The sequence below is a fragment of the Styela clava genome, chromosome 8 (assembly GCF_964204865.1).
Source record: "Styela clava chromosome 8, kaStyClav1.hap1.2, whole genome shotgun sequence".
NCBI classification, from domain to species: domain Eukaryota; kingdom Metazoa; phylum Chordata; class Ascidiacea; order Stolidobranchia; family Styelidae; genus Styela; species Styela clava.
Window position 1 is genome coordinate 8,161,977 of NC_135257.1, and position 26,640 is coordinate 8,188,616.

Genomic DNA, 26,640 nt, shown 5'->3' on the forward strand with positions numbered 1-26,640 from the left:
GTTAGAAATTATATGTTCCAATAAAATATTCCGATACTGTTCAATAATGCCTTCCTAACATGAAGCACTGGGAACAGAAAAGAAGTATGGAGACCAACAACTGACAAAGGATTGATTTTGGAATTGAGTGGCTGGTGTTGAGAATAAATAGGAAAATGGTAATTTTATATCTTCGAAGCTTGTTATTCTATGAAAGAATACCTAAGTCTAATAAAAATGATATTTTTTATGATAAAAAGTAAAATGGCCCTAAAGGTTTTGGCTCCTAAAACAAATATTCAACAGTCTTTCCAAAGCATAAATTCAACATTAAGTGGATTTATTTGCTTTTTGCAGTGTGATAATAGCATAAAATATTCAGTTAAATATTTATATACTGTAAAAGCTTATAGCTATTTCAAATTCACATAAATTGCTCATCGTAGCGTTCGTGTGCACAGATGATGTTAGTGCAAAATATGGTTTATTATCTATCTAGCCTAGAATATTTCTCTTCTCTTCTTCATTTCAGTCATCCTGCTAGATTTGTCACTTGTTTCATAAGCTGTTAACTGGGGGCCCATGACTCCCCAAGTGGGCCGCAGAGCAGTTGGAGGGGGGCCACAATGCTAGGCGCAAAACTGATTTTACCTTTCCTGTTCTTCCTAATTTCATTGCATGACAAGGGTATATCATAGGGTGTTTTGTTGAGTATGAATTGTTTGAACAAAATGGAATTTGGAATCTATCAATTAAAATTTCACTATAAATAACACAGGAATGATGAACAGGGTGCTAAATGGATGCTAAGCTTTCGGAAGGGGGCCACAAGCCATAGAAGGTTAGAAATCACTGCTGTAGTAGAGGGATGAACATATTACTCTCAGCGCTCCAGCCTCCAGTGGTCACACATTTTTGGTTTGTGCAATTTTAACTGGGAATCTTGGTTAAAATGGTATTTGATTTGTTATGCGTTGATTGGTATAAAGTTTTGGTTTCTTTACAGAGTGTTCCTGATGAAATAGTGCATGCACTTCGAGAGCATGGGATTTTGGACTATAATGCCAATAATTCTGGATCATCAAATTCACACAAAAGTACAGAAATCAACATTCAAATAATGTGGCAACTATATAAGAAGGTTGTTGCTGATTTTGAAATGATGAAAAATGTACAAAATAAGGAGATGAATGAGGTAGTAAAATAAAATTAGATTTTGCCCCCTTTATCAGAATTAGATTTTTTCAAACTTCTGTCATTATGGATCAGGGATCATGGACCATGTTTTGGTCTTGGTTTTAAAATTGTACCTGTTTTGGTTTTGATTTTAGTTAGTGGCTTCTGTCCAATTTGAGATTTGGCTGTTAGAACCAAACTATTACCAAATGGGACCTGCCCATTTTTTGCAAGAAGGCAAATGGAGCTCCTATATTAGATTCCACTTTGGTCCTCACCCTAACACTAGAATGTTTAATTATCTGTTTGAGTCATTACAGGAATATGTATATATCAAGTAAAGTGTATAATTGCTAAAGTAAATGTATAACATTAGGTGCTGTCCATTAAGGATGCAAAATGCCTATGGTTCTAGCTTGAGATAGATCTTATACTATAGTGTGGTAGACTTCATTCTAGTAGCACCCCTATTTATTTTACACCAAGTCACCAACCTTTGTTCATTGCCATTATCATTTTTTTTAAATATTGACTTCTTAGTGTTACTTTTTATGAATTAATATTCTATTCTCAGCTTCAACGATATGTAGAGAATGTTCGTGGATTGAGTGAAGAGAGAGATCGATTGACTTCAGAATTTGATCGAGAAAATGAAGCTTTGAAGAAAGAACTGAAGATGATCAAAGACAAACAAAGTAATACTTAATTAAACTTTGATAAATTATTGTTTCACATTTATCGAGTTAGGGATCGATTTCTTCTGAAAATTAATTAAAAACATGTAAAACAATGCTTGACATATATAAGATTATCAGAATGATATCAATGATTGTAAATTTCTATTATTTATGCATTTCTCCATTTGTTTATGGTTGTTTAGGAAAATATTAATTGTTATAATTGCCTATTTTTTTTTTTTTAAATTTGTTATAAATTAATGAAGTATAGCGTTTGAATCGACAAAATACATTTTCCCGATATTATATAATTTCATTTTTTTTCATTCCATGATATCCCTGGACTATTCAAATTGCTAAGCATTGCCAATGGTTTTAAAAAACCTATATGTTACACCACTGCTATTGTTTTCGAAAACAATTTTTTCTACTAAATTTTTGTTATGAATTAATGAAGGATATTGTTTGAATTTTTCCAATATTATACAATTTCAATTTTATTTGCTTTTTATGATATCTCTGGACTATTTCAATTGCTAAGCAGTGTTACACCACTACTTCATTTCACATCAATAATGATAAATGTTATAACTTCCAGATGATTACCAACATATTTTTTCTCTCATATAAACTTATACTTTCATTGTTATACTTTTACATACAGGTACAATTTCTAATTTTGATTTTTTTAATCTCTCTCGTCAAAAAGTAATGAATGATTTTATATTAAAATGAAATGCAATTTTGGGCAAATTTTTCAGATGAAGAAGAAACCAAAATTACAGAAATGTGTCATGAAGAGCATATGGCTGAACTCATTGGAAACACAAGAACTGAACAGGTGATGGAGCTATGGAGTCATTTGATTCGTAACATAGATTTATACAAATCTTCAAAATTGATGCAATAACTCAAGTTCCTTCCCTCTTTCCTTACATGATGCTACATAACAAAAAAAATGAAAAATCTACATTTAGAGTTAGATCAGATTCCTGAAACTTCCACAGAGAAAGAATGTAATTAAGACTTATTATGGTACTAAGCTTCAGTAAAAAATGAAGTCCTTGAACCTCAAATTTAAAAGAGTGATTTTCAACCTGTGTTTCATGGATCCCCAGGGCCCCACGGAAAGATTTTGGGCCATGAGCAGTGCAAGCATGATATGAAAACAAAATATTCGAATGAGACTAATCGCCATTAAGAATATCTTGCACGAGATGTCAAATCTATAGTGTTTTGCTCATGTAACTAAATGCTTTTGCCTTTTATTCATCTCATTAAATACAGGAAGTTATGTGATCAAGTCCAAAGTATTTGGTGTATTTTGTTCTCAACTATCTTATCTATGTCAAATGTTTCTGACCGATCACATTTTATATGATCTTTCAAATGCAATATGGTTTTATATGCAGTTTTGATGACAGGCATTGAGATGGCTCGCAATAGAGACAACTTGTACATCACATATTCAAATGCTGGGAAGGACTGTTCTAAAAGGTTTTTCAATCCAATCCACACTCCAATTCATACTGTCTTCTTCCTGTTTTAGATGGCGTATCTCCTGCTTGTTCGATCAAATCTTCTAGAAAAATTAGAAGTTACTGAGAAGGTGAAGACTAAACACTTTGATTTAGAGAAACAGTTGCATGTGAGATAATTTGCATGAACTTAATTAAAGTTATCTTAGCAGGGATTTTCTTAATGCACTTGATACATAGCATGCTATTTCTGGTAAATTCACCGTTTTAGTATAAATTCACAAAGTTTACAAGCAAATTTACTCTTTCATTTTTTAAACGAACTGTATAATTCCTTACATATATTTATATGAAGAAACACGAGTCAATTTAAAAAACTTGACTGTGGTTTTCTTGTAAAAGTGGCTGCTTATAATATTGAACGATGTTGTTGAATTTTTCTCGTTTCAGTTGATTTATTTTAGAATTTAGACATGTGTGAAATTGACCGAAACACTCTTATGTAGATTATACAGGGGAAATTTTCCACATGACTAGTTAGCTTTGCACTTTTCTAAAAAATGCCCCATATTTTTGAAATTCCATTCATTATATTCATTTCTCCCATAAAATAGCAGCCTTTTGAAATGTCAGAAAAAATTGTAGATGAAAGAAAGATTAATCTTAATTTTTTATGAGTACTATTAACCACAAGGATAAAAGAATGCCATGTGACTGGGGTTGCAACCAGGTAAGCCAATAGTATATGAATATTACACAAGAGCTAATTTTTTGCCCATATTAAAGGCTAATATTTTTAGATGGCAATTATTGCATTTAAACCACACTGCCTTGTGCATGAATCTAGACTTATGCCTGATGCATGACTTTTTATATGAATGAATTTTGTCACATATTTTTCAAAAAAGATCTGCTGTAGTTTAGTAATGTAAGATAAATTAGATTAGACTTATTTTCCTCTCGAAAAGTGTTTGTTAAAATGATTTAATCATTCACTAATATTCACTGTACTTTAAACAGTGAAACAACAATTCATGTTAAATTGCATGAATTATATTTGGTGTATATTATTGTATTTTGCTGCTAAGTTATCAATTTAGAATATTCAGAATTGCTATTACTATTCTGTTATGTGACGAACCTTAAAAAAATGTTTGAACTTTTGTGCTTTGTTTATTTTTATAATAAGCAATTTTTTTTTGTTAGGACTGTGAACCTCTTAACCTTAGTATTTAAAATTGGTATTTCTCTTGTTAATTCCCGGTATATATTAATATTTAATGTGGCACTAAGCCAGGTTTATTAACCCAGATTATCGCTGAATTATGTATAATTCAGAAATTCCAACACCTTTGTGTCTAATTCACCTGTGGTTGTCAGCTTTTAATTTTTACTGTTAATTTGACGTGCATGTCAGTGGGGTTACATAAACCAGGGGTGTGCAACCTTTAATACAGGAGAGCCAGATACAAATAACTGGACGAATCCGCGGGATGCATCTTTATTCAACATAGGCTTTCTAGTAGCAGGCACAAAAATTTTGGTTATTGATCTTATGACATGTGTTGTTCGCTTCCAAAAAGCTAACTGTTAGGGCTTTGTAACGTCATAGGCATAGATAATAAATTGGATACGTGCTGCACAATTTTTCCTTTTGGGCCGCACTTGGTCCGCGGGTCGCAGGTTGCACACCCCTGACAAACTATTAAAGTTGTGTAACACATTTGAAACTGTATTCATATGAACTAATTAGACTAATTAGCATCAGTTTTCGTTTCGTTTGTCGGTCTGAGACTCTGAATATATATCCAAAAATTTATTGATTATTTTTTCAGGCTTATACAGAAATATTTACTCATTTATTGTTTTTATAGTTTTCAATGCTAAAGATATAGAATATTACTGGAATTTATTAATGCAAAATTTTTACCAAAACATATTTTGTTTTGTAGGACTTGAGAAGTGAAGACAGTGAATTAAGAAATAGGATGAACACAGCAATGGCTGAAATGGGAGGAATGGCAAATAAACTCACTGAAGCCACCCAAGAAAGGGACAGGTTAAAAAGAGAGGTACGGTTATAAATTGATCTGAATATTATTTAAAAATAACTCTCAAGTTGCTTGGATTTGTAATAAATTCTACATAATTTTTCAGCCAGGTTACAAATTTTGAATTTTTTTTGTGCATTCATTAATTGTATTCAAAAGTGCATAATTTCTTGTTTATTTTTTCATTTGTCTTAAAAACAACAAATTTTGGTACACACTTGATTATAATCCCTTTTTTAAATTCTAGGTTGCTCATCTAAATCAAACTCTTTCCTTAGTAAATGGATTGCCAAGTAATAATGTCAATAATATGGAAGCAAAGACTCAGATTCTAGCTTTGGAGGTTTGTCTACTTTCTATATAAGATTACCAATCATGAATTGCCTGTTGTATATTAGTCTAGTGAGAAATACACAGGAATAAATTATTCTTGTGTATTTCTCACTAGACTAATGCCAAGTCTTTATTACATTTGGCCTATCTAAATTTTGTGTTTGAAAATTTTCTATTCCAGAATTCTGTAAATTATTATGTCGGACAAATTGAACGATTGACAAACGAACTAGAGAATTGTAAAATATCAAACAGAACAAGAGAAGCAGAATTAACGGCTGAATTAGAAGGTTTGAAATTTAAATGAAATTATTCATTTCGTGCATCTAACTTTGGATGAATGGTACGAGAATTTAGTTTGTTGTATCAAATAACTTGAAAATAAATAGCTCTCCAATAAACTATTTTGAAAGATTTACAAATGGAAACAATTTCAGCGTTGGAGTTAGAATGAGGTATATTTGTAATTTAAATTACAGGTCTCATATGAATCCTTGTTATTTTCCTATTTGATGGAAATTTTTGAATGAAATGTTTCATTATGTTTTCTTGTAATTCTGTTATTTACTCATAAGTAATTATATTCAGAACTCAAGGAAATGAATGAAAGATATAAAGACGTAAATGCTGAGTTAAATAAAAGATTAAATATTGAGGACAGCGAACCCCCCTTTATGACAGGTACCAGCTTTATATAACATTTTTAAACCATAATGGTCTGCTTTATACAATATCCACAAAAATTTTCTCATCTGTTTTGTGGCATAGTAATTTTGTTCGCCTACTTCACATCAAGTGTAAAAGGACTGAAGCCTATGGGCAGGGGGTATATTCACTTGGCTAACACAGACAGTCCCCGAACTCGTAATAAAACTAAAATAAGGAAAATCGAATAAAATTATGGCCTAACTCTAACCTGGTACACACCCTTCAACCTACCTATTTGATATGTCCCACTTTGGTTAGTTCTTTGTGTGATAACCAACATATGATTTTGCATGAATCCAACTCTATATGGTACTTAATCATTTACTATTGCCTATTAGCTTGTTTCGTAAAATAATGCTCTTGGTTTCCCACCCTATAATATATTTTCAAAGGTATATTTTTCCAGACATTTTTTCGTCGAATACGGTACTTAATTTTGTTTAAACTAAGGATGATTTATCATAATTTTGGCTTCATCTGTCATTGTTATTCTGCTAAGGATATGCTCTGTTAATGGTGTGTGAAGATAACATTCATCATTTTCATGTAAAAATGAAGCTTCAATACTAAGATATTCAGTAATATACACAGACTGACTTGTTGAGATTGAAGTAGGCAAAAGACAGTAGATACATTCAGATTCAATTAATGATAGTGTTATGTAAGATTTCAAAATTGTTCAATAAATTCTTACAGTGATTGTCATTTTAGAGCAGTTGTTCTCAAACTTTAAAGCTGCGCCCCCTTTTTAGAATTTGTCAAGTCTCGCGCCCCACGTCAAAAATAATTAAATAACAATAAGTTATAAATAACAGATAGTAAGGCAAAAGTCTGTTTTATCCGAAAAGCACATTGAAAATACCTAGTTAGAACGTAAATATTTAAAATAAAGAAATGTAACTATCCAAAAGGAGGCTTGCAAGTTCAAATCTAGCAGATATTATTATTTACTTCACAGAAGTTTTTTCAACTTCTTTGGGCCTTGCTTAGCAGCAGCAAATTCTGTTCAGGCACTTATTATTAGTAGCATACTGTTAAGTGTATACATTCCTGTCTCTTATCATCTAGCATTTTTCAATGCTTTGTCATAGCAACAGTCATGCTTTGTTTTATGGTTGCCATGGCATTGAGTAGATACAGTGAAGTTATGCGTCAGGCAATGATGATATCATCGAAATGCAAAATATGTAAACAAGTACCAAAGCATGTGGCTAATCGTGGTTTTCTATATTAATGTGCTTGATCATTCTTGATATTGCCGTCTTGATATTGAGCCAGGTTGCAGTAGCAGTGAGGTATTTTGTATAATGATATTAAACCAGTTTCAGTGTAAGATTGAGAAGTGTGGAAATACACGAGAAGACATTTTAGATCAAAAAAGTGATTTATGAAAAATTTTTGAATTTGCTATAAGTTGCTTGATTAGGAATACCAAAAAGAAAAATTATTATTATCCTCATTCCATTTCAAATTTGAATAACTGAAATCTTTTTTTGCATGAATTCTGTACTATGGATCATATATCCAATAAATCTGAATGATATATATAAATGTCCTTTTTGTTGAAATTTCAGGACCATCAGTTGCAAAACAATCCACTTCTGTCGATAACTATTTATTGGCTGAATCACAAGAGAAATTACAATTTAAATCAAAGAAATTAATAAGTGAAATGGAGTAAGTATCCATTATGAAACTTTGTTTAACGCTGGAGTTAAAAGTATTAAATAGTATTATATGAAGCTGCTGAGTTTTGCAATACCTGTTTTTCTGGGTTTGGTAAATATTGAGAGATACCAAGACTTGAATTCAATGATCGATCTCGATCTTTATTATTATTATCAACCATTATTAGCATAGCATGATTATTAATATTATTATAGTCAGGGATGGCCATTTCCGAATACTAAACTATTCCGAATACATTCTAAAATAATCTTTTCGAATCTGGAATTCCGAATACATTCTAAAATCGAAAATAACACATTTTTGTTTTAGTTGATTAAAACCCAGTAAATTAGGAAATAAGCTTCAATAGAAATATCAGAATGAAGCCACAAACCAACAGTATATGTACACGAAGTAATTGATAGTTTATAGCTATCAATAAAAAATAATAGCAACTTGTGACACAGTCAGTTTATTAACATTATTCACTTTGTACGAATGACCATATGAAATAATAGCCAAGGAGTTGTCTGACGCTTTCTATCATTGGTACCATGATATTACGATAATAGTCAAGTCTATTGACAAAAATACTACTTGTATTCAGATAATTGTGTATATTTTCTGAGAGTAATAAAATTTATTGGCAATACAGGCAACAACAATCGAAAATCCATTATGCCTTTAAAAATTCTAATATTTAGGCCTGAGGTATTCTACTACCTACCAGTATATTGTTATTATGTGTAACATAATGTTGTGTTTGGAATTAGAAATAAATTAGTGGAGAATAGCTGACCACCACTGCCAGCGCGCAGCCAGGATTTTCGAAATCGGAAATTCCCATTGCCGCCTGTAACACCCACCGCCGTCTTTTCAGCGTATAATGATCATTCTGTTACGTAAAATATTCCATCCATGACAACTACGAGATTCTAAAATATCTTTATATATTAATTTAATATGTCCAACGTAACTCACGGTTACTTCTTCTTACGCCAAAAAAAAAACATTACTATTTGGTCCACGGCGATCTGTGACCTAAAATTACGAGATAAACTGCCTGATGTATTTAATTTTATTACGTATTTTTGCAATCTTGCCAACTAGTTATCGCCGTTAGAAAAATCTCAAATAATTATATAAAATCCTGTTAAGTGTAGAGTATAATTCATTTCATACAATGAATATACATATAAAGTTTAGCAGTAAATTAAAAATACATATTCATCGCCGCGATTATGCCACCTCGACTTTTAACAACAAATAATATAACAACGAATATATATTTTTCTGTTGTGCAAAGTGATGAATTCGTGACCGACACGGGCATATTTAAAATGTCTTGCTTTATTAATTTAATTGTCTTCAATTTAACCTGCGGTTGCGTCAACAAAATAAAATCCTCACCACTCTTATATACCATTGCAATCCGCGGTCATAAAAATAAAAACGTGAGGTAAACTGTCCGATTAAATATTGTTTTGATCCGTATTTTGCGAATTCGGCAAATATTTAGATGTACTTGTTAACAGTGACTCCGCTCGATCGAAATGCTGCCACTCTGATTATTTTTAGATAAAACTGTTCGAGAAATCCATAAATATGCTGTAATATCTCAGAGTACAATTTATTTCTTCACAATAAAATTGATTGAATATACTTTAGATTAATTATATTATATACATCCTCACAACCCGGGAAAAAGTCGCGTTTCAAACCTTGTATCGTGTTAACATGAAAATATTTGACGGCAATTTAAAGTAATGGATAATCAGGCAAATCCCGCCCTCAATTAGTGACGATATGTTTCTAAACGCCGACCAAACATGTGTGCCAGAGGCACACGAAATTTTGCGATTTTCACTGCCTAGAAAAGAGTTTTTTAAATTTTCGCGGGCCTCAGTAAAACTTATATTGTTTACGGTTTTATTTTCAGTATTCTAAATTGCCGCTTTTCAATCAAAAAGTTGCGTTGTCTTTAGAAACTCGCCGCCGATGAACGTATTTACCAGATTCACAATTCCGTGCGCGTACAAAAATAAAATAAATGTTATCGTTATCGTGGAACAAATTTGTGGAAAATTTTCGTTTTAGAGTAAATAACACAATCGTAAAGGCGTTTACGGGCCTAAATAACACGTTACGCTGATGAGTGATGAAAACAATCACGCGCAAGTTTCTATCGAGAATGTTTTCATTCAACGGAAACGTCTTGAAAGCGGCGTCGAAAATGTGTGACGTCACACAAATATCCGATATTCTTATGAACGTGAATTCCGATATTCGAATGACGAGATATTCGAATACATTCGAATACTTTATTCGAATTGGCCATCCCTGATTATAGTATTATTTCACTATTATTCTACTAAGTTGAAGCAGTGTATAATTTCCATTCCATGATTTCATTTTCTTCTCATGAACCCTTTTTAATAGCCTGACTCATTTTAGTTATATGGCTACAAGCCTGCGCTTTCTCTGACTCACATTGATGGGAAAAGGTGCGCTTTTGTCAGTGTTATAGTGTGAAACTATGGTAACACTTAATAAGTATTATTGATTGTTCCCATTGTGACATCACATAAGCATTGTTTGTATTAGATGACAATTATAATCACTTGACCGACAACAATTAAAACAGCAAGTTGGTTTGACTTTTATCTTGAATCTTGGCAGTATTTCAAGAGATCGATCTTTTATCTGACATGAGTTGAAACTTAAATTATTTCTTTAATATCAGAGCTGCTTTAGAATCGGAAGAAAAACTTGCTGAACAGAAAGAGAAGAAACATCAGGAAGATATGTCAAGAATGCAAGAAAGAATCAGAGAGTTGGAAGAAATTATAAAGAAAAATGAGGAAAGAACAAACGTAGGCAAATTTTTTCAAAAAAATTCAGGGAGAAAAAATGATATTGTAACAAAAAATTATTTGTGGTAAAGATTTTGACTCGGGAGGCTGATATTCTACACTTTCTATCTGATTGAATATACTGTGAATATACTTTATTCTGTACATTTGTTAGCTGGTAAACTAAAGTTGTTTTTATTCGAATAATCTATTTTGTAATGATTTTGTAGGAAATTTCAAAAGAGACCGGTATATCAATAAAGGATGTTCAAGAATTGAAAGCACAACTTGCTGAAACAGACAGACAGTACAAAGTGAGTACATTGTGCAATGAATGGAACACTTTTAAAAAATATTCAGCTAATATAATTATGAAAAATATGTTGTAACACTAGAAACATGTAGTAGCTGATTTACAGTTACAGAAATATATCTGTAGATTGTTTAGAATTGAAATTACCACATTATTTTTGCCAAAAGCTTGGATAAAATGTCTTGACTAAGGTTCCTCCACCAACAATCCTGTCATAAAACAAAATAAAAATGTATTTATTTATTACTTTTAGTCAAAGCGATACTGGGTTGACATCGAAGTTACACATTTCGGGTTCAGATCCCACCCACCTCACTCAAGATATAATTAAATTTGATAGGCAATGCTGAAAAAGAAACATTTCAGTCGTTTCATAAATAGTAGATATCAGTGGATGCTTTTACAGTGCCTTGTTAGGAGCAAACGGTCTGAATAAGTGACATATATTATAGATAATAAATGAGTTAAGCAAGCACGACTGTTATAATATTGTATTGTGAACGGGTGAAATTATTGTAAAATGTAGATTTGATTGATAAAATCTGTGATGTATAACTTAGGTGGTGAAAGCGGAAGAAGCTGAATATAAAGAAAAGTACTATAAAGCTCAAAGAGAATTTGCAAAATCAGAAGCAGGATGGAAACAATGTGAAAGACAATTATGTACACAATCTGAAATTAGTTATGGATTAAAACAAAGAAACGATGAATTAGAAATTGAACTTTCAAAGGTAAAATAGCATTTTAAAGGTTTTTCTATCGGTACATTTTTTTTAAATTTTAATTCAATACTTGATGAATGACTGAATTTATCCCTTTAAATAAAAATAGATCAATGTGTATCAGTAATTCGGTAGTACCTGCTTTTCTGCCTCGTTTAGAGTGAAGATAGTAGAATGAATACCTTATTAAATTCTATCTTGTAATACTATACTGTAGTTGTTTTGCACTTTATTTTACATTTTGCGACTGCATAACAATTTATTACTGCTTTTGTGTACTGGTTTTACTGATGTTAGATTTACGGTAATTTCTAAGAAATTTCTTTCGTACTCGTACTTGGGGTGAGTGGGGTTGCTATCTGATAATTTGATCATGGTCTATTCTAAAATAGATTAAACATTTTATAATTGAAAGTAATACAAAATATCAATATTAATTATCCCTTCTCCAAATCTAGTTCAACGACCTATTCAGAGAGAAAGATGTTTGAAAATTCAAATATGTGAATCATAAATTTAATCCTGTTTTGTATTAGTATTTGACTGAACTTCAATCTTCAAATGAAAAACAAGCTAGAATTGATGTGGAGAGAAAAAGATTGGAAAGTGAAGTTACAAAAAGAGATGATGACATAAAAGAAATGGAAAAACATGTTGGTATTTCATTTATACAAGATCACATAAAACATGGGCTTATCTTAGTTAGGCCCTCTATAATTTAGATAGGGAGATTTTATTTTCCAGTGAAATATATATGTTTATCACTGTGCCAGAGATGTTAGTAAATAAAATTCTACTCAATGTATTGTGATAAAAAAGCTAGGTGGGATGGAATCCAACAAAGCTCAAGTTACTGTAAAAAAACTAATAGTATAAAAACAAAAAACTATTTTTATTATTGATTGATTGATCTTAATTCATGAACACAAATTTAGAGTATAATATGAATTGGAAATTAAGGAAACTTTTGCAGCAAATCAATTAACTCTGTAGCATAGCATTTGCCATTTATAAATTGGACGCAGATTACTGTGTGTTATATATATATAGTTATTAAAAATCCCTCTAAAAAAATGGTTGAAGCTGCTAGTAGGCTTATTCCTTCTCATTTTCAGATCTCCTATGGGTGGGTCGTTAAATACTGTCACTCGTTGTATTCAATTTTTCTGTTTTTTTTCTTTAATTCTTGGAAATACTCATATAATATGTGGGAACATTTTTATATGACATTTGACCTTTGTTTTCATATATTTGAGCATCGCTCACTTATTTTTAATAATCGTTAAAATGGCTGAAATATTTTTGTTTGAAATTTGAAAAACACATTACAGATATTTAGTCATTATATATTTCATCATAGATCGCAGATTTGAAACGAGCTCATGACAAAGAAATCCGAGAATTGAAGCAAATGAAAGATCAAAGTTCTAAATTAAAAAGTTACGTTTCAACAGAAAACAAACGAGTTTCGGATATTCAAATTGAACTCACTCAAGCACAAACTCATTTGGAGAATGAAAAAGGAAAAAGGTTTGTTTTGAGAAATTCAAACCCTATTTACTCGACACCAGAGATGATCAAATCTGAATAATATACTGTTCCGAATATTTCTGGAATAATATTTTCGAATGTGAAATATTGAATATATTCCAAATGTAACTTCTCGAAAACTATGAAAAACAACCAAAAACTTTGTAGAAACGTGCAACAACCATTAAAAATCGCTGAAAGCCACCAAAAACTATGAAAATCTTGCAAAACCCACCAAAAAACGTGCAGAAACAGTGAAAAATCATGAAAAACCACCAAAACCTTGCAAAATCAGTGAAAAAACACCAAAATTGGGCAAAAACCCTGAAAATCCACCAAAAACCTTGCAAAAACAGTGAAAAATATTTTTGAATGTGAAATATTGGATATATTCCAAATCTGAAAAAATTATATTCTGAGAAAGTTATATAGTAATGTATATCCAACGGGTTTGATTTAGGAAATGCTGAAAAGTTGGGATATACAATGATTTGATTATATCTATTTTTTAAAGTTTCCACATTCAAATGAGGGGTTTTTAGTAGGTCATACTATAAAACTTAAATTGTTTATCATTATAATTTTTCAAATAAAGCTAATTTTTCTAAATTATTTCTAAAATCAAAAATTTAAAATATCAAATATAGGGAATTTTAAATGGATTTGAGTATTTAATTATTTTTGACATCCCTGCTTCACACTATATATTTTACTGTTAAGCAATTATGTGAAACACAAAATTGTTGCACTAAAGTACCTTTGAGCCAAATTTTTGTGTAATTATTCAAATTCCATGTATTAATGTTGTAGGGAAATAAAGGCAATGTTCAGTACTATTTAAGTTATGAAAACAAATTGATAGCGAATATATTTTATCACTTTATAATGTTAGAATGCATATGGAATCTTTTCACAAGATTTCAAATGGAAATCCATATAGTCACAATAGCGTCCTTTGGATTTGGTACTTCTTTTTAACATCATTGACACATTGGAACACTACCGTACATTAAGGATTGTAGTTCTGCTTTATTCCATATGCTTTAGAAAAAATAATTCCTAACTTTTCAAAAATGGAAAATGTTTTTTTTTGCATATAAATTTCTGTAGCTGTTGTGCATTCTTCAAAATAATATTCTTATATTTTTGTAAATTTGAAGATTTACTGCTGAAGAACAATTAGAATCGGTAAGAATGGAATTGGAATCAATGATTAGAAAGAAAAATGAATTGGTTCAAGAAATTGATGAAATGCAGTTGAGGAATGAAAGCATGCAACATAAATTAATATTGATGACTGGAAAATATGAGGATGTCAATGGAGAGGTAATATTGATTATTGTTGAGATTCATTTAGGATCTAGTATTTTTCATATTTATCCCCGGGGAGGGAAAGACAATCAGACGTCTTAATTATATGGTGAACCTCGGCCTGTTGTAGGGTTACCAGTGGTAATAGTCAACCAGTTACCGTATTTGTTTGAAATGCATGGACTTGTTTGCATGGAAATGCATGGACCATATTCTGCCTCGATGGTAGATCTAATGTTACAATTGAAATTGATATTAGATTTAAACAGACAAATTGCCATCTTCTCATTAGTTCCAAACATATTATTGTTAATGCACTTGTCTAATATAGCTTGAATGAGTACTGTATGTTTGTTCGATATGAAACAAGAGGTAGTAAGACATGCAAATTGCCATCATTTCATTGGTTTCAAACATATTATCGTATATGCACTTGTCCTGATGTTAATCAGCTTGTGAGACATGCAAATACTATTAAATAGCTGACTTAGTGCCTCTAATTGCAATTGAATGAGAACCGCTCTTCCAACAAAATTGAGTGGATTTTTTAGTATAATGATTTTTACTCCTTAAAGATGTTTTCAACTTTTCTTTGGTACCTGTACCTGTATTTTGCGAATTCTTGTAAATTATAACTTGTGTTACTGTTAGCTTATTCATAGCAAAACACGCACAACTGAACATTAAGTCACAAATTAATCATGTTGAAATTATAAAATGAAAATTATTTTTAGAAAATGGTTGAAGAAATGTCGAGAGAACAACTTGAAGATGTTACCAATGTTATGAGAGTCAAGTTGTTGACCGCTCTCGATAAATCTCATAATTTTGCTGAAAAATATCGGAGCCTCAAACAGAAACATAAAATGAAGATCAGGAAAATAAGGTACAATAAATGTTGTTACATACGCATCGTCAGCAAAATATATTACTGAGATATATTTTTGTTAGTGTGTGCAGCAAGTCTCTTGAATCACATAATATAATATAGTCTCATGCAGTGGTTCTCAAACTTTTCAAGCTGTGCCCCCTTTCTAAAATTTGTCAAGTCTCGTGCCCACTTCAAAAAAAGCATAGTAAGGTGAAAGTATGTTTTATTCAAAAAACTCATTAAAAATATGTGGATGGAACTTAAACAATGTATCTTAAAAACGAGCAAAATTTGATGTATGGTAGTTCTTTAGTGCAGTTCTTTTTGGCTGACAAGATGATTAATTCGGGGTTTAGAACGTTCTAGAACAAATTCTCTAGTAAACATGCTCCAAGTTAAGGATAATAAAGATACAAGCACCACAGCTCTCTGTAATTTCTAAACAGTAATGATATGTATATATTCAAATTAAGGCAGGCAAGATCAAATCTAGGTATTTATATTTTTATTTGACTTCACACCCCCTCAAAAAATTGTTTACGCCCCCTTCATGAGGTGCGCCTTACCGTTTGAGAAACACTGGACTCTCAATCCACAGTATGCTTGCAATATACATGCACTGATCCACCAATGCTGACGTGTAGAGTAAGGATATGTAAGATAGGTCTTGCATAACCACAACTCATAGAAAATGGTTAATTTTTAAATATTTATTAGTGGAATTGTATTTATTTTATTGACAAAGGCCCTCAACAAGCAGCTCTGATCATCAGGCAGTGGGGAAATGTTTTCCTTGTTAATATTTGTTACAATCGCAGTTAGATAATGATATCCGAATGTGATTTTTCACCCCAAAGTCATAATTAGAATTATGTTTCGGATCTGCTGAAAATTTTCTCTAAGTGCATCTTATTAGATAGCTACTATATGTCTATAATATTTGGATACTTTAGAATTAATCTGCCATATTTCAACAAATTTATACACCTTGCCATAGGTGGTTAGGCAAGGATTTGAACCCATAAGCATCAACCTGTAACAATAGTTCAGTTATGCTGAATGCGTTAGTTTATCAGTCTAATTAATTTGTTTTCAATATAAGGGATTTGTTTATGCTTGAGAGACGAGCAACTGCAGAGGAAGTTGGAAAACTTGAATTGAGAGTCATGCTTGCCGAATCTGCACTTGAACAAGAGTTGTCATGGAAACAAGAAGCGATCAATGAAGTCCGACGAGCAGAAGAGGAACATAGGAAAGCAATCAGGAGAGAAGATGAAGCTAGGAAAAGTGCTGAAGACAGGTTGAATTATCGTTTAAATTTTCAATGAAATTCAAAAGTATAGCATAAAGAATTGGAGTCAAAAGTCACCTTTTTATTTGTTATTCCGACACATTCTTAGATGTACAGGTTTAACCCTGGAGTTACGGGTATGATCCTTATCATCACAAAAAACAGCCTAGCCAATTCTTTGCTTTGCTAACAATATTGAAGTTTCAATCATTAAAATTATTATATTAGTAGTAATAGTATACCACTCTGCAACTAGACTATTATGCGATAACAAACTATGTTGAGTTATTCAAAATTATGTTAATTATATATTATTTTATTACAGTATATTCATGTATTCAGTTTAATAGTTTTTTTTTTCTTGCAGGAGTTTGGAATTGAGTCGAGCTCTTGACAAAAATCAAGATTTGAGTGCAGAGAATATTATATTACAGGTGAGAGATACAATTATTTGATGTCTCATTTATTATAAGTTTATAAACTCAATATGTATGGCACATTCTAATAATTATTCAACTTGTTGTTCCATGTTATATCAATTATTGCAAGAGTTATCAAACTTTTGGTGTTGTGGAGCCTGTGAAAGGGTTGAGTATTACTTGCGAACCCACAATAAATTCGCCCCACAAATTTGACATTTGACAAAAAGCATATTAATAAAGTAGTGTCCTTATCAAATTTTACTAGTGCCATTATTGATTCTTTGGACAGCTACAAAATTAATACAACTACGAAAAAGTGAACAAATGGGGCCGCTAGATTTCTCTTATGGAGCCCTTTGGTTTCATATGGAGAGAACCTATGATTCATTGTATTTGTTATTAGTTTTATTTACATTTTAGTCACAACTTGAACATTTGGAAAGTCAGAAAATGGAAATAGAGAGACTTGTCAAAAAAGAACATCACAAAAAGGTAGGAAGTTTTCACCTTAGTCGCTGATGAATGAATTGTCAAAATAATATCAATAATTTTGTTTCATTGTCAGGAGTTGAACACTTTATTAAGCAGTCTAAGCTTGAGTGGAAGTCTACCTCAAAATATTAAGAAAATTGGTAATTCGGAAACAATTGCCTTGGATGAAAGCGGTAAGTGACTCCTTACTAACTGCATCGGCAGTATCATTTCACAAAATGATTGTCTTATCCAGGCTTCCTGCCATTGGAGAAAGTGAAAACATTCTAAATTTGTTTTTGAAGTTTACTTAGATTATAGAATATCTAAACATGCTTTTTTCATCTCTGTTTCAACAATGCCATAAAATTCGACACTGTCGTAGCAAAAAAGGAATAGTAACTGTGACATCACATCCGACCCTTACAAAAAAATTGGTCCCTTGGTCTAATCCAGTGGTCCCCAACCATCGTACTGCGAAGAGATTTCATTTCGGAATTTATTTCAAGTGATTCCAATTTTCATTACTTCGAATCGAGAATTACGTCTCTTGCTAACAAACAGAAACGACAAATTTGAGGAGTTGTAGTTGGGTATTGTGTTATGAACAAAGCGCGCCAACACCGTTCCGTAAAATTGAAAATGTCAAGCAAGGTAACAAATTATTATGCGGAATTTTTCCCAAATTTATCAAGAAATTATTATTCGACAAATAGAATCGTCATTATTGAATCATTATTTAAACTCAAAATAACATTCATGATTCACGCAATGACTTTGCTGGGTTTTTATTCACTATTTAATCCGAGAATAAAACAGGCACAATAGAAAAGTTAAATCACAAGACGGACAACTAAACCACCTTTTACATAGATATTCGCATTCCGGCATCAGAAATGGTAATTGTAACTGTTAGCTTAAGCTAAGGTAGACTGGTAATTTACAAACGATGGGGTGAAAGATCAAAGCCAGCGCAAAAGATAAATATCAGAATAAAATCTTGAATTCACTCTTTAATAGCTGTCTTTAACATATGTCGCCGATAGTTCTCCGGGAATATGAAGCCAAACTTCGACGTTTGCTGTTGTGTAATAATTGGTCCTTGTAAAAAAAAGAAGACAGGTAGAAATAGCTCACCAACATTAGAATGTCTAGTGTTCTGGATGTCTGTTGTAAATATACTAAAAATACCCGATATTCGACAATTCGTTAAAATTATTCAAATTGATAAAAATATTCTATTTTACCCTGGCAATTACATTTTGTAAATTGCAATACTTCACGAAATCGTGGTAGAATTGACGATTGATTCATATCTCTAACACAAAAACTGTTACCTTTTTCGAATAGTTTCTGCGGTCTGAAAAGTCGAATAAGCGTTTCGACATTGTAAATGCTATGATCATTGCCATCAATATATGGTCGGGCCTTGCACGAAATTCATAACGTGGTTGCGTACAGCGGTTTATAACAACTTTAAACCAATTTAGTGTTTTTAGCGATAATAATTAATTGTTGCAATGAAATACATTTGTTTGCTATTTTCATTTCTCTCGCAAGTGCAGACAGTAACACTATTGAATGATTTTGGCAATGGGAGAAACATATCAAATTGTAACAAAAAAGAATTAGGTTGCAAAAGTGAGATTACCTGTGATAATAATAAGGGCGTACTGTGGAACGCAGAAGGGCGAGCAAAACCGAAGCGCGTGATCAGCGGTGCGTTTGAAGACCATGTATTACCCGTGCGACCGTGCATCTTTTACCAAAATGTGAGGTGCTTTGAAGGCCCTCTCATGTACATTACTGTAAGAAAACAGTTAAAATATCAGTCACTATTAACCATTTGTTCGCGCTCGACTATCACACTTTTCGGAAATAATAATTGTGTATAATTTTAGAAACAACATGTGTTTAAATATAGACAAAATTATTGGGGGGCGACCGCGCATGATATCAGATTTCCCCATAGTTCATTTTTTTATGATATGTAATAATTAGCATTGCCTCTGATGGCCTTTCAGGTTTCAATGAAACAACAACATTTCATCTTGAAGAAACTGGATCAGGTGAAAAAGTATCCAAACTTTCTGCCAGGAAAACAGATTTATGAGTTTTCAACTCTATCAATATCTTGCCTAATTACAGTAACACTTTTTACTTGGATATATAACATTATTTTTGCTTCAGAAGCCAGACACACACAGTCGCAGATTGAGTTTGATTATAGTAAATGAACATCATTTGTTTATTTGGCTCATTGACCTTTTTTAACAAAATCACAATTTATTAGTTCCATGAATTTCCATCTTCATTTCTAATATCTATTTCTTGTGTTTTTCATGAGCTATGTAAATCTTTTTCTCATATTCTATTTTTATACCCTTTTATAATTACCAAAGTGTGCACATTTTTCTAAAGTTTCCAAATATTATGAAACTGACACTCCAATTGCAGTTTTTTTCGAACATTTGTATCTGTTTAATTCTGAATATTTTTCATAGTCGGTGTCCTTTTTACCGAATTATTTGAATATATCTTCTCTTGGCATGGTAAGCGTGTATCCACTATTCAGTATTGATCTATTGTGGAGTATAGTATTTTATTTTTCTCAAAAAACTTACTTGCAAGGTGTACGAATGCAAGGTGATTTTTAAGTTCCTAAATATGACTATTTAGATTTCATATTACTAATTTCTTTGGACCTATATGCTTCACACACTTCAAGTATTCAGTGAGTATCGACTACTAATTATGACAAAGGGATTGGTCGAACATTGCATTCAGTTATATTTATTAAATGAGTTATTGATGAAACATGTTTCTAACTCAGCGAACTTTTTGAGTGATTGTTTTATGTTTTCAGTAATTTATGCGTCTCACATGTCAAACAATTACATATCTATCAAGTATTCGAGATTTATTTCGAAAAAAAATGTTTGATTCGATTCTGAAATCATTGAGTATTTGAAAATGTCCGGTCCTAAATTTAATATATTGTTAGATTAGGTTAATTTGAGCAAAGTATGTAGTTTTGATACCTTCCGATTATCTGTTATATGGACTTTCAGATTTAGTTGGGTCAAACAAATAATTTTATTTTAAACATTTCAAATTTGGTTCAATACATTTGCATGGATTTTTATCTCTTTAATAAAAGTTACTGAGTCCTCTGCTTTTCTTTATAAGTCCATTTTTAATCTGCACTTGTGTTTTTATACCTTACGTATTAATATGACCATACAGTATTATGCTTAGCATAGTTGAGTTTTGTTATTAATTAGTACAACGTAATACCCATGGTCAATATTATTGCTGTGGATGTTATCGAAATATTTTTATACCACTTGGCAACAGGGATGTCCAAAATGGGATTCTGAGTTTAAATACTATTTATAAGAACACAAGTTTTCAAAACTTTGTGCATGACGTTATACATTCAGTTAAACTCTTTTTTGTCTTAGTGTTTTCGCCTATATTTCTTAACAAGTTTTGAATGGCAGTTCATCATTATCATATGTGTATGTTAAGAGTTTAGTATTAGCATTTTCCAATGAGATTTAAATCGATTTTCAAAAACTTTATAAGATAAATTCAAGTAAATATGCAGGATGTAGATAGCACTGCATTCATTCATGTCAAAGAGCTTCATCATTTCAATATCAAAGTTTTATTCATATCCGCAGTGTTTTCGGCAAATTTTTATTTGCATTTTAGTGCGCAATTTTCGGTGTATTTAAGTGGTTATCAATGTACAGTGATCATCCACTGTAACTGTTTTTACTTCCTTCAGCACTTTGTTTCCTACACACATGTGTATGCACAGCATGTTTCTTCATATTATTTTTTGTATGACTAGTATCTTTCTACCTAAGCCTTATTTTTGTACCGGTACTAAACATAACTATTTTACTAAAATACTTATCAGCAGTGAAGCAACTTATTTTTATACCATATTTGAGTGACATGACACCACTCGCTCAAGATAATAAATACCATAAAATTAGTAGCTGTTTCCGTTGAAATGTTGGTATCTTTATGTTTGTCTATTTTTCCGAAGTTGAACGGATTGTTTGAGACCGTTAATCAAGGTTCGCGCGTAATTTGAAAATAAACTTTCAGACCGCTCAAAGTGAATATACTCTCCCAAGTGGTGATAGTGTGATACCGAATTCAATGATGCTTATCTGACGTCATTTAGAAAAATGCAGGAGGGAGCGGCCCCGAAGTGTCTATAGGTGTTATAGTCACTTTGGAGCGGTCCATGCCGAGATTAGCCATTGCGTCATTTTAATTGCGCGTTGCAGGCAAGTATCCATTTCTGTTAAATTTGAATTTTATTGCCTTTCCATAGAGTCGTCACAAATTGCTCCGAGAATTGATAAATTGTGCAGGAAAATGCAACCTCGTCTAATATATTAATGTCGTTTGTGTTGTAAATGGAACATTATCCTTCCTCGTTGGTTAGGCACAGGGATTGATGGGGCCCAACTGAGGTTCACAAATAGGGGTCCGCGACCCGGAATGTTTGGGAAACCCTGCGCGAAGGGATCTCTGAAGCAACGTCGATATTTCTTATTCGAACTGTCTCGCTGTCACTTGACCGTTTTGGTTGACATGTGATAGGGCCATATGGTCAACACACCCGGGTTATTGACGTTGATTTATTCGAGTCATCCGAATGTATACAATGCCACAAATCAATATGCTCAAGAACGATTCACAGGCATTTTTCAATGCTCAGCTCAAATTAGTACCAATTATGCCTTGAATTAGAAGTATTTCATTTATAGTCTGCCCAATTTAAAAGAGCAGAGTTTTATCTCTTCTTGGTAATGCAGCTGTGTACATTTCATTTCCTTCTTTCCCGTCTAATATAGTAACTCTCATACTGGTACCATCCACATCAACTCGAGCAAAACATCCCGTTAAAATATCCATCCACGACGCAAAGCTGGGAAAAAACGCACTTTGTAATATTAATATTTAGCGCTATACGTTATTGCGAGAGAGTTTGAATTAATGTAAAATTGAATGAAATACGGTAATAGCTCTCGCATTCCTTTATCAGCTACCCGCAACCATACTGTCACGACTTCAATTACGTAACCATACAATTGGCGCATTTATATGAACTGTTATGTAATATTTCTATTTATGTTATGGCAACACGTTTATACGTTTTAACACATATTGACACGTTTTTTTTTGTTTGTTTAGGACTGCAGTTCCCCCTTATTATAATATCCTTTGTAGTTCATTCTTCCCCCGCATACATTTAATTTTAGAACCTCGAATGGTGAAAGTTGAAATAGCGCTTGGATTGGATTTGGAAAAAAGAAACTATAGACCTCGAAGATTGTCGTTTGAAAAACAAAATTTATAGAGTAAATTAAGTGTACAGAAATTTGAAGTGCAAATGGAGATAGATAGTAGCAACTTTCATGTGCCAAAGCTAAATAAATTTGATCCTCCCGATATACGGTAGCCTTCTATCTGTTAGTAGTTACAAGCGAATATCAGAAACAGCCTATAAAAAGATTACTCACAGAAATTCTGCCGTGAAGTATTCACTATCCGCGTGGGCGAACCATGGTGTTATGAAGTTACTGCATCCAACAACAATATAATGAACTTCAGAATCTTTTGGAATCAAATGCTTAAAAAACAAATATATATATATTATAATTTATCACTACCTTTCACTTCAGACCAAGAGGTTCACAACGAAATAGAAGTAATCGTCATAGTAAATTCGACTGGCAGGCGTAAGGCTTTACCACCCTAAGAATTCACCTGGGCGTCATGATCATGGCCTGCTATATACGCTGATACCCTATAAGTATCCAAAAGAGGTTCCAGTCTATTGTACAAGCATTCGATGTAAGGTCCAGCGTTGCCCGCACTGTACACTGGATAGTGACCGGTCACAATCAAATAGTCAGCGCTGCACAAACAAAGACGTAATTTTAATTATTTTCTATTCAGTAGGTATTTCTGCACAGTACGAATGAGACAAGTAGCTTACACAATTTATAAAAGTGTAGTCTAGTGCAGTGGTTTTCAATCGCCGGTCCGCAAACCTTGTCAGAGAGTATGCCCATTTTAAGCACTGAACGGCTGGATACCTTTGCCACAGTTTTGGACATCTCCGTAAAAAGAATATCCCGAGCTCAGTGACAAATCCATTAAATTACTGCTGATTTTTTGTACAACTTGCTTACGTGAGTAAGTTTTTCATCGATATCTCTCACCAAGACCAAATAGATAAATCATGTGGAAGTCAACGCTCTACTTCGCCTTGCAGAAACTTCAATTGGAATCGCGTTAAACATAAGAAACAACAGCAGCAAATTTCTCATTAAATTGAATTGTCTGCTTTTGAATTGCATATTTTTGCCATAATTACATTTGTTTAATTATTTTTCGTGTTTTTGACATTCCGAGTTGATTTTAAAGGTTCACCGGTCAGCAGAATGAATTTTGAAATTTTACCGGTCCGCATACTAAAAAAAGGGTTGAGAACCACTGGTCTAGATAGTGCACATTGTTTCACTTTCTCCAAAGTACATACATTTTCGATTTATTATTCTATGATATATACTATATAGCAGGGCTACTCAACTATTTTTACCGAAGGTCCGCATACAAAACTTTAAACATATTTGGGTCCGGACTTCCCAGAAATTATATTTCGGCATCCTTAATTCCTCGGCCGACTAATGATAAGATTGTCAAGATTGTTTGGTATGGCGTTATTGTCCTTTTCATATATAATTTTAAATCTATAAAAGTGATTTTATGAAAAGAAATTTCAAAAGTGGTCCAAAATAAAGAAATTTCAAAAATGATCCAAAATAAAGAATTATACGCGGTCCGAATCGAATATCCGAAAGGTCCGGATTCGGACCGCGGTCCGCCAGTTGAGTAGCCTTGCTATATAGTATAATATACTGTTGACGTCAGATATAAATTTTATATAAACCTAATATCGAATTCACGATTGCTCTGGTCACGTATAAACCTACTCTTGTCCTTCCTGTAATTGCGTTTCCAACCATGCCCACTCTTCCTCCGCCATGGCATCATCGATTGCGACACCATCGGGTGCACCGCCGATGCCGCAAGGTATTGTCGTTTCAAACATTATGATACGAAGTTTAACTCCAATATCGGGCATGGTGAAATCCAGTGTGTACCAATACCACGGCATTGTCCTGATGAAATAGAACATTACTTAGTATGTAACATTTGTATCTTGATATTATCATTACCGTAAGAAACTAGAGGAATGCCTATAACCGCCAAGACACAATTCACCCAAACGACTTTTGTGTAAAACCAATGTCCAGCTACAACTTCAATATAACCAACTTTTTAATACATAGGGTCTATGACAATTAAATATATATATATATAAGGTCTGATCACGACAAAGTGGTTATACAAATTAAGTTAAACATAAACAAACAATCATCCACTATTATAATTAAAGTCAATATAAACGAACTTCTAATATTCACCAATCGTTTATATGTGACGTTAGAAGCATATACAATGGATGGCATATTCATAATAGTGACAAAATCCACCCATAACGATTTTATTTCTCTCAGCGTACAATCTAGAAATACATGCGATAATACCCTATATTTTATACAATTCAGGACATGCAATTGTATCATAATTAGATGGACATATTAGACATAAAGCCTCACAATTCTAGACTATATTAACCTACCATCTAGTTGAAATTTTACTGTAATCAATCTGTGCTTGAACGCTTCCGTGCCAATCATGATTACCAGTTGTTATATACCAAGGAATATAGAGTGCAGGATCGTTATATACATCCTCAAACGTTCCCTGGAATCGTAAATATTTGGATGCAGAAAAGTAATACTAAAACCACGGCAAATGTTCGATTGGTAATGCTACTATTCAATATCTCTCTAACTAATCGTAGGACGAGCTGTAATCGTATAGCAAGAATTTTCATCTTCCTCAATCACTTACGACGTGCCTTTTTTGTTCATAACTTGGTAGTACAACTCGCCGCTCGCTCTGCAACTTAAAACCAAAGTCTTTTATCAGTCAGCTGTCCTTTCCATTTTTATCCATCAACATATAACTGTAACGCACGCTTCCAATCACAGGCGTTTTAATCAGATTAAGTCGTTTTCTTCAGATTGATTGAAACTACGTTTTGCTAATAAGTTTTTGTAGCTAAAACGTCGGAGTGCAAGTATTGCCTCTATGATTAATATCATTTAGATAATTTCTAAACAAAAGCAATAATACCTTCCACCTTTTGTCGTGAATATCTTTTACTCCGAGAAAATAGAAATTATCTCCGAGCTCCAGAATAAATTTACAGTCATTATCTTTAGATTCGCGTGCCATCAAAGCAGCTACGTTTCGTTGTAGTTTAGTCGAGTAGAAAGGTTCAGGAAAACCACCATTATCGCCAGCGATGAGAAAGCTGATACTATCTCCGGAAAATTCCCCTGTAAACAACGAAACGAAAGTTTGGAAAAATGCTTCTGAATCTAACATTAAACGCCATTCTTACTTTGTATTAATGTAGTTGGCGCAGATTCCAGTCTTATTGCTTCTGGTTTTCGATTCATCAATCTGCAGTTAACACCAACAAATATCGCCATATAAACCACCAAACGTAACATTTTTCAGCTGGAGTGTTTTACCAAGCTGTGATGATATTGATAATAAAAACACAAATTATCCGAACACACAACTGCATATTCTTCTGTTCAAGATTTCCCTAAA

The 26,640-nt window shown here is 32.5% G+C and overlaps 2 protein-coding genes across 4 annotated transcripts; one reads left to right on the plus strand and one right to left on the minus strand.

Annotated features, from left to right (window-relative positions):
• The first annotated feature begins 1 nt into the window (after position 1).
• Positions 2-21,859, plus strand: LOC144425616 (uncharacterized). Of its 3 annotated transcripts, none has more exons than XM_078114955.1 (22): positions 2-158; positions 986-1,174; positions 1,730-1,850; positions 2,594-2,673; positions 3,382-3,480; positions 5,263-5,382; positions 5,609-5,704; positions 5,876-5,984; positions 6,283-6,375; positions 7,977-8,079; positions 10,814-10,943; positions 11,153-11,236; positions 11,796-11,966; positions 12,494-12,610; positions 13,318-13,487; positions 14,648-14,813; positions 15,533-15,684; positions 16,772-16,969; positions 17,328-17,394; positions 17,803-17,874; positions 17,948-18,047; positions 19,878-21,859. In XM_078114955.1, the coding sequence occupies exons 1-22, from the start codon at positions 156-158 to the stop codon at positions 19,964-19,966; spliced, it is 2,529 nt and encodes an 842-aa protein (XP_077971081.1). In that variant the 5' UTR covers positions 2-155; the 3' UTR covers positions 19,967-21,859. The 3 variants fall into 3 exon arrangements, with proteins under 3 accessions (XP_077971081.1, XP_077971082.1, XP_077971083.1); XM_078114956.1 differs by having other exon boundaries at positions 3,382-3,441; XM_078114957.1 differs by lacking the exons at positions 2-158; positions 986-1,174; positions 1,730-1,850; positions 2,594-2,673; positions 3,382-3,480 and adding an exon at positions 3,704-4,040.
• A 796-nt stretch (positions 21,860-22,655) lies between these two features.
• Positions 22,656-26,616, minus strand: LOC144425618 (tartrate-resistant acid phosphatase type 5-like). Its single transcript, XM_078114959.1, has 7 exons — positions 26,426-26,616; positions 26,155-26,360; positions 25,595-25,719; positions 24,882-25,070; positions 23,650-23,800; positions 23,403-23,512; positions 22,656-22,807 (listed from the first exon to the last, which is right to left on the minus strand). Exons 1-7 carry the CDS (start codon positions 26,535-26,537, stop codon positions 22,657-22,659), a joined length of 1,044 nt encoding a protein of 347 aa, XP_077971085.1. The 5' UTR covers positions 26,538-26,616; the 3' UTR covers position 22,656.
• Between the last annotated feature and the right edge of the window lie 24 nt (positions 26,617-26,640).

Bases quoted from the DNA above. Each gene is read 5' to 3' on its own strand.
- LOC144425616 (XM_078114955.1), top strand. The intron at 1,851-2,593 runs GTAATACTTAAT...CAAATTTTTCAG, and splicing joins GATGATCAAAGACAAACAAA to ATGAAGAAGAAACCAAAATT. The intron at 2,674-3,381 runs GTGATGGAGCTA...TTCCTGTTTTAG, and splicing joins GAAACACAAGAACTGAACAG to ATGGCGTATCTCCTGCTTGT.
- LOC144425618 (XM_078114959.1), bottom strand. From the start codon at position 26,537: ATGTTACGTTTGGTGGTTTATATGGCGATATTTGTTGGTGTTAACTGC. The intron at 26,361-26,425 runs GTAAGAATGGCG...CGTTGTTTACAG, and splicing joins GCCAACTACATTAATACAAA to GGGAATTTTCCGGAGATAGT. The intron at 23,801-24,881 runs GTAGGTTTATAC...TTGTTTGTGCAG, and splicing joins CAATTACAGGAAGGACAAGA to CGCTGACTATTTGATTGTGA.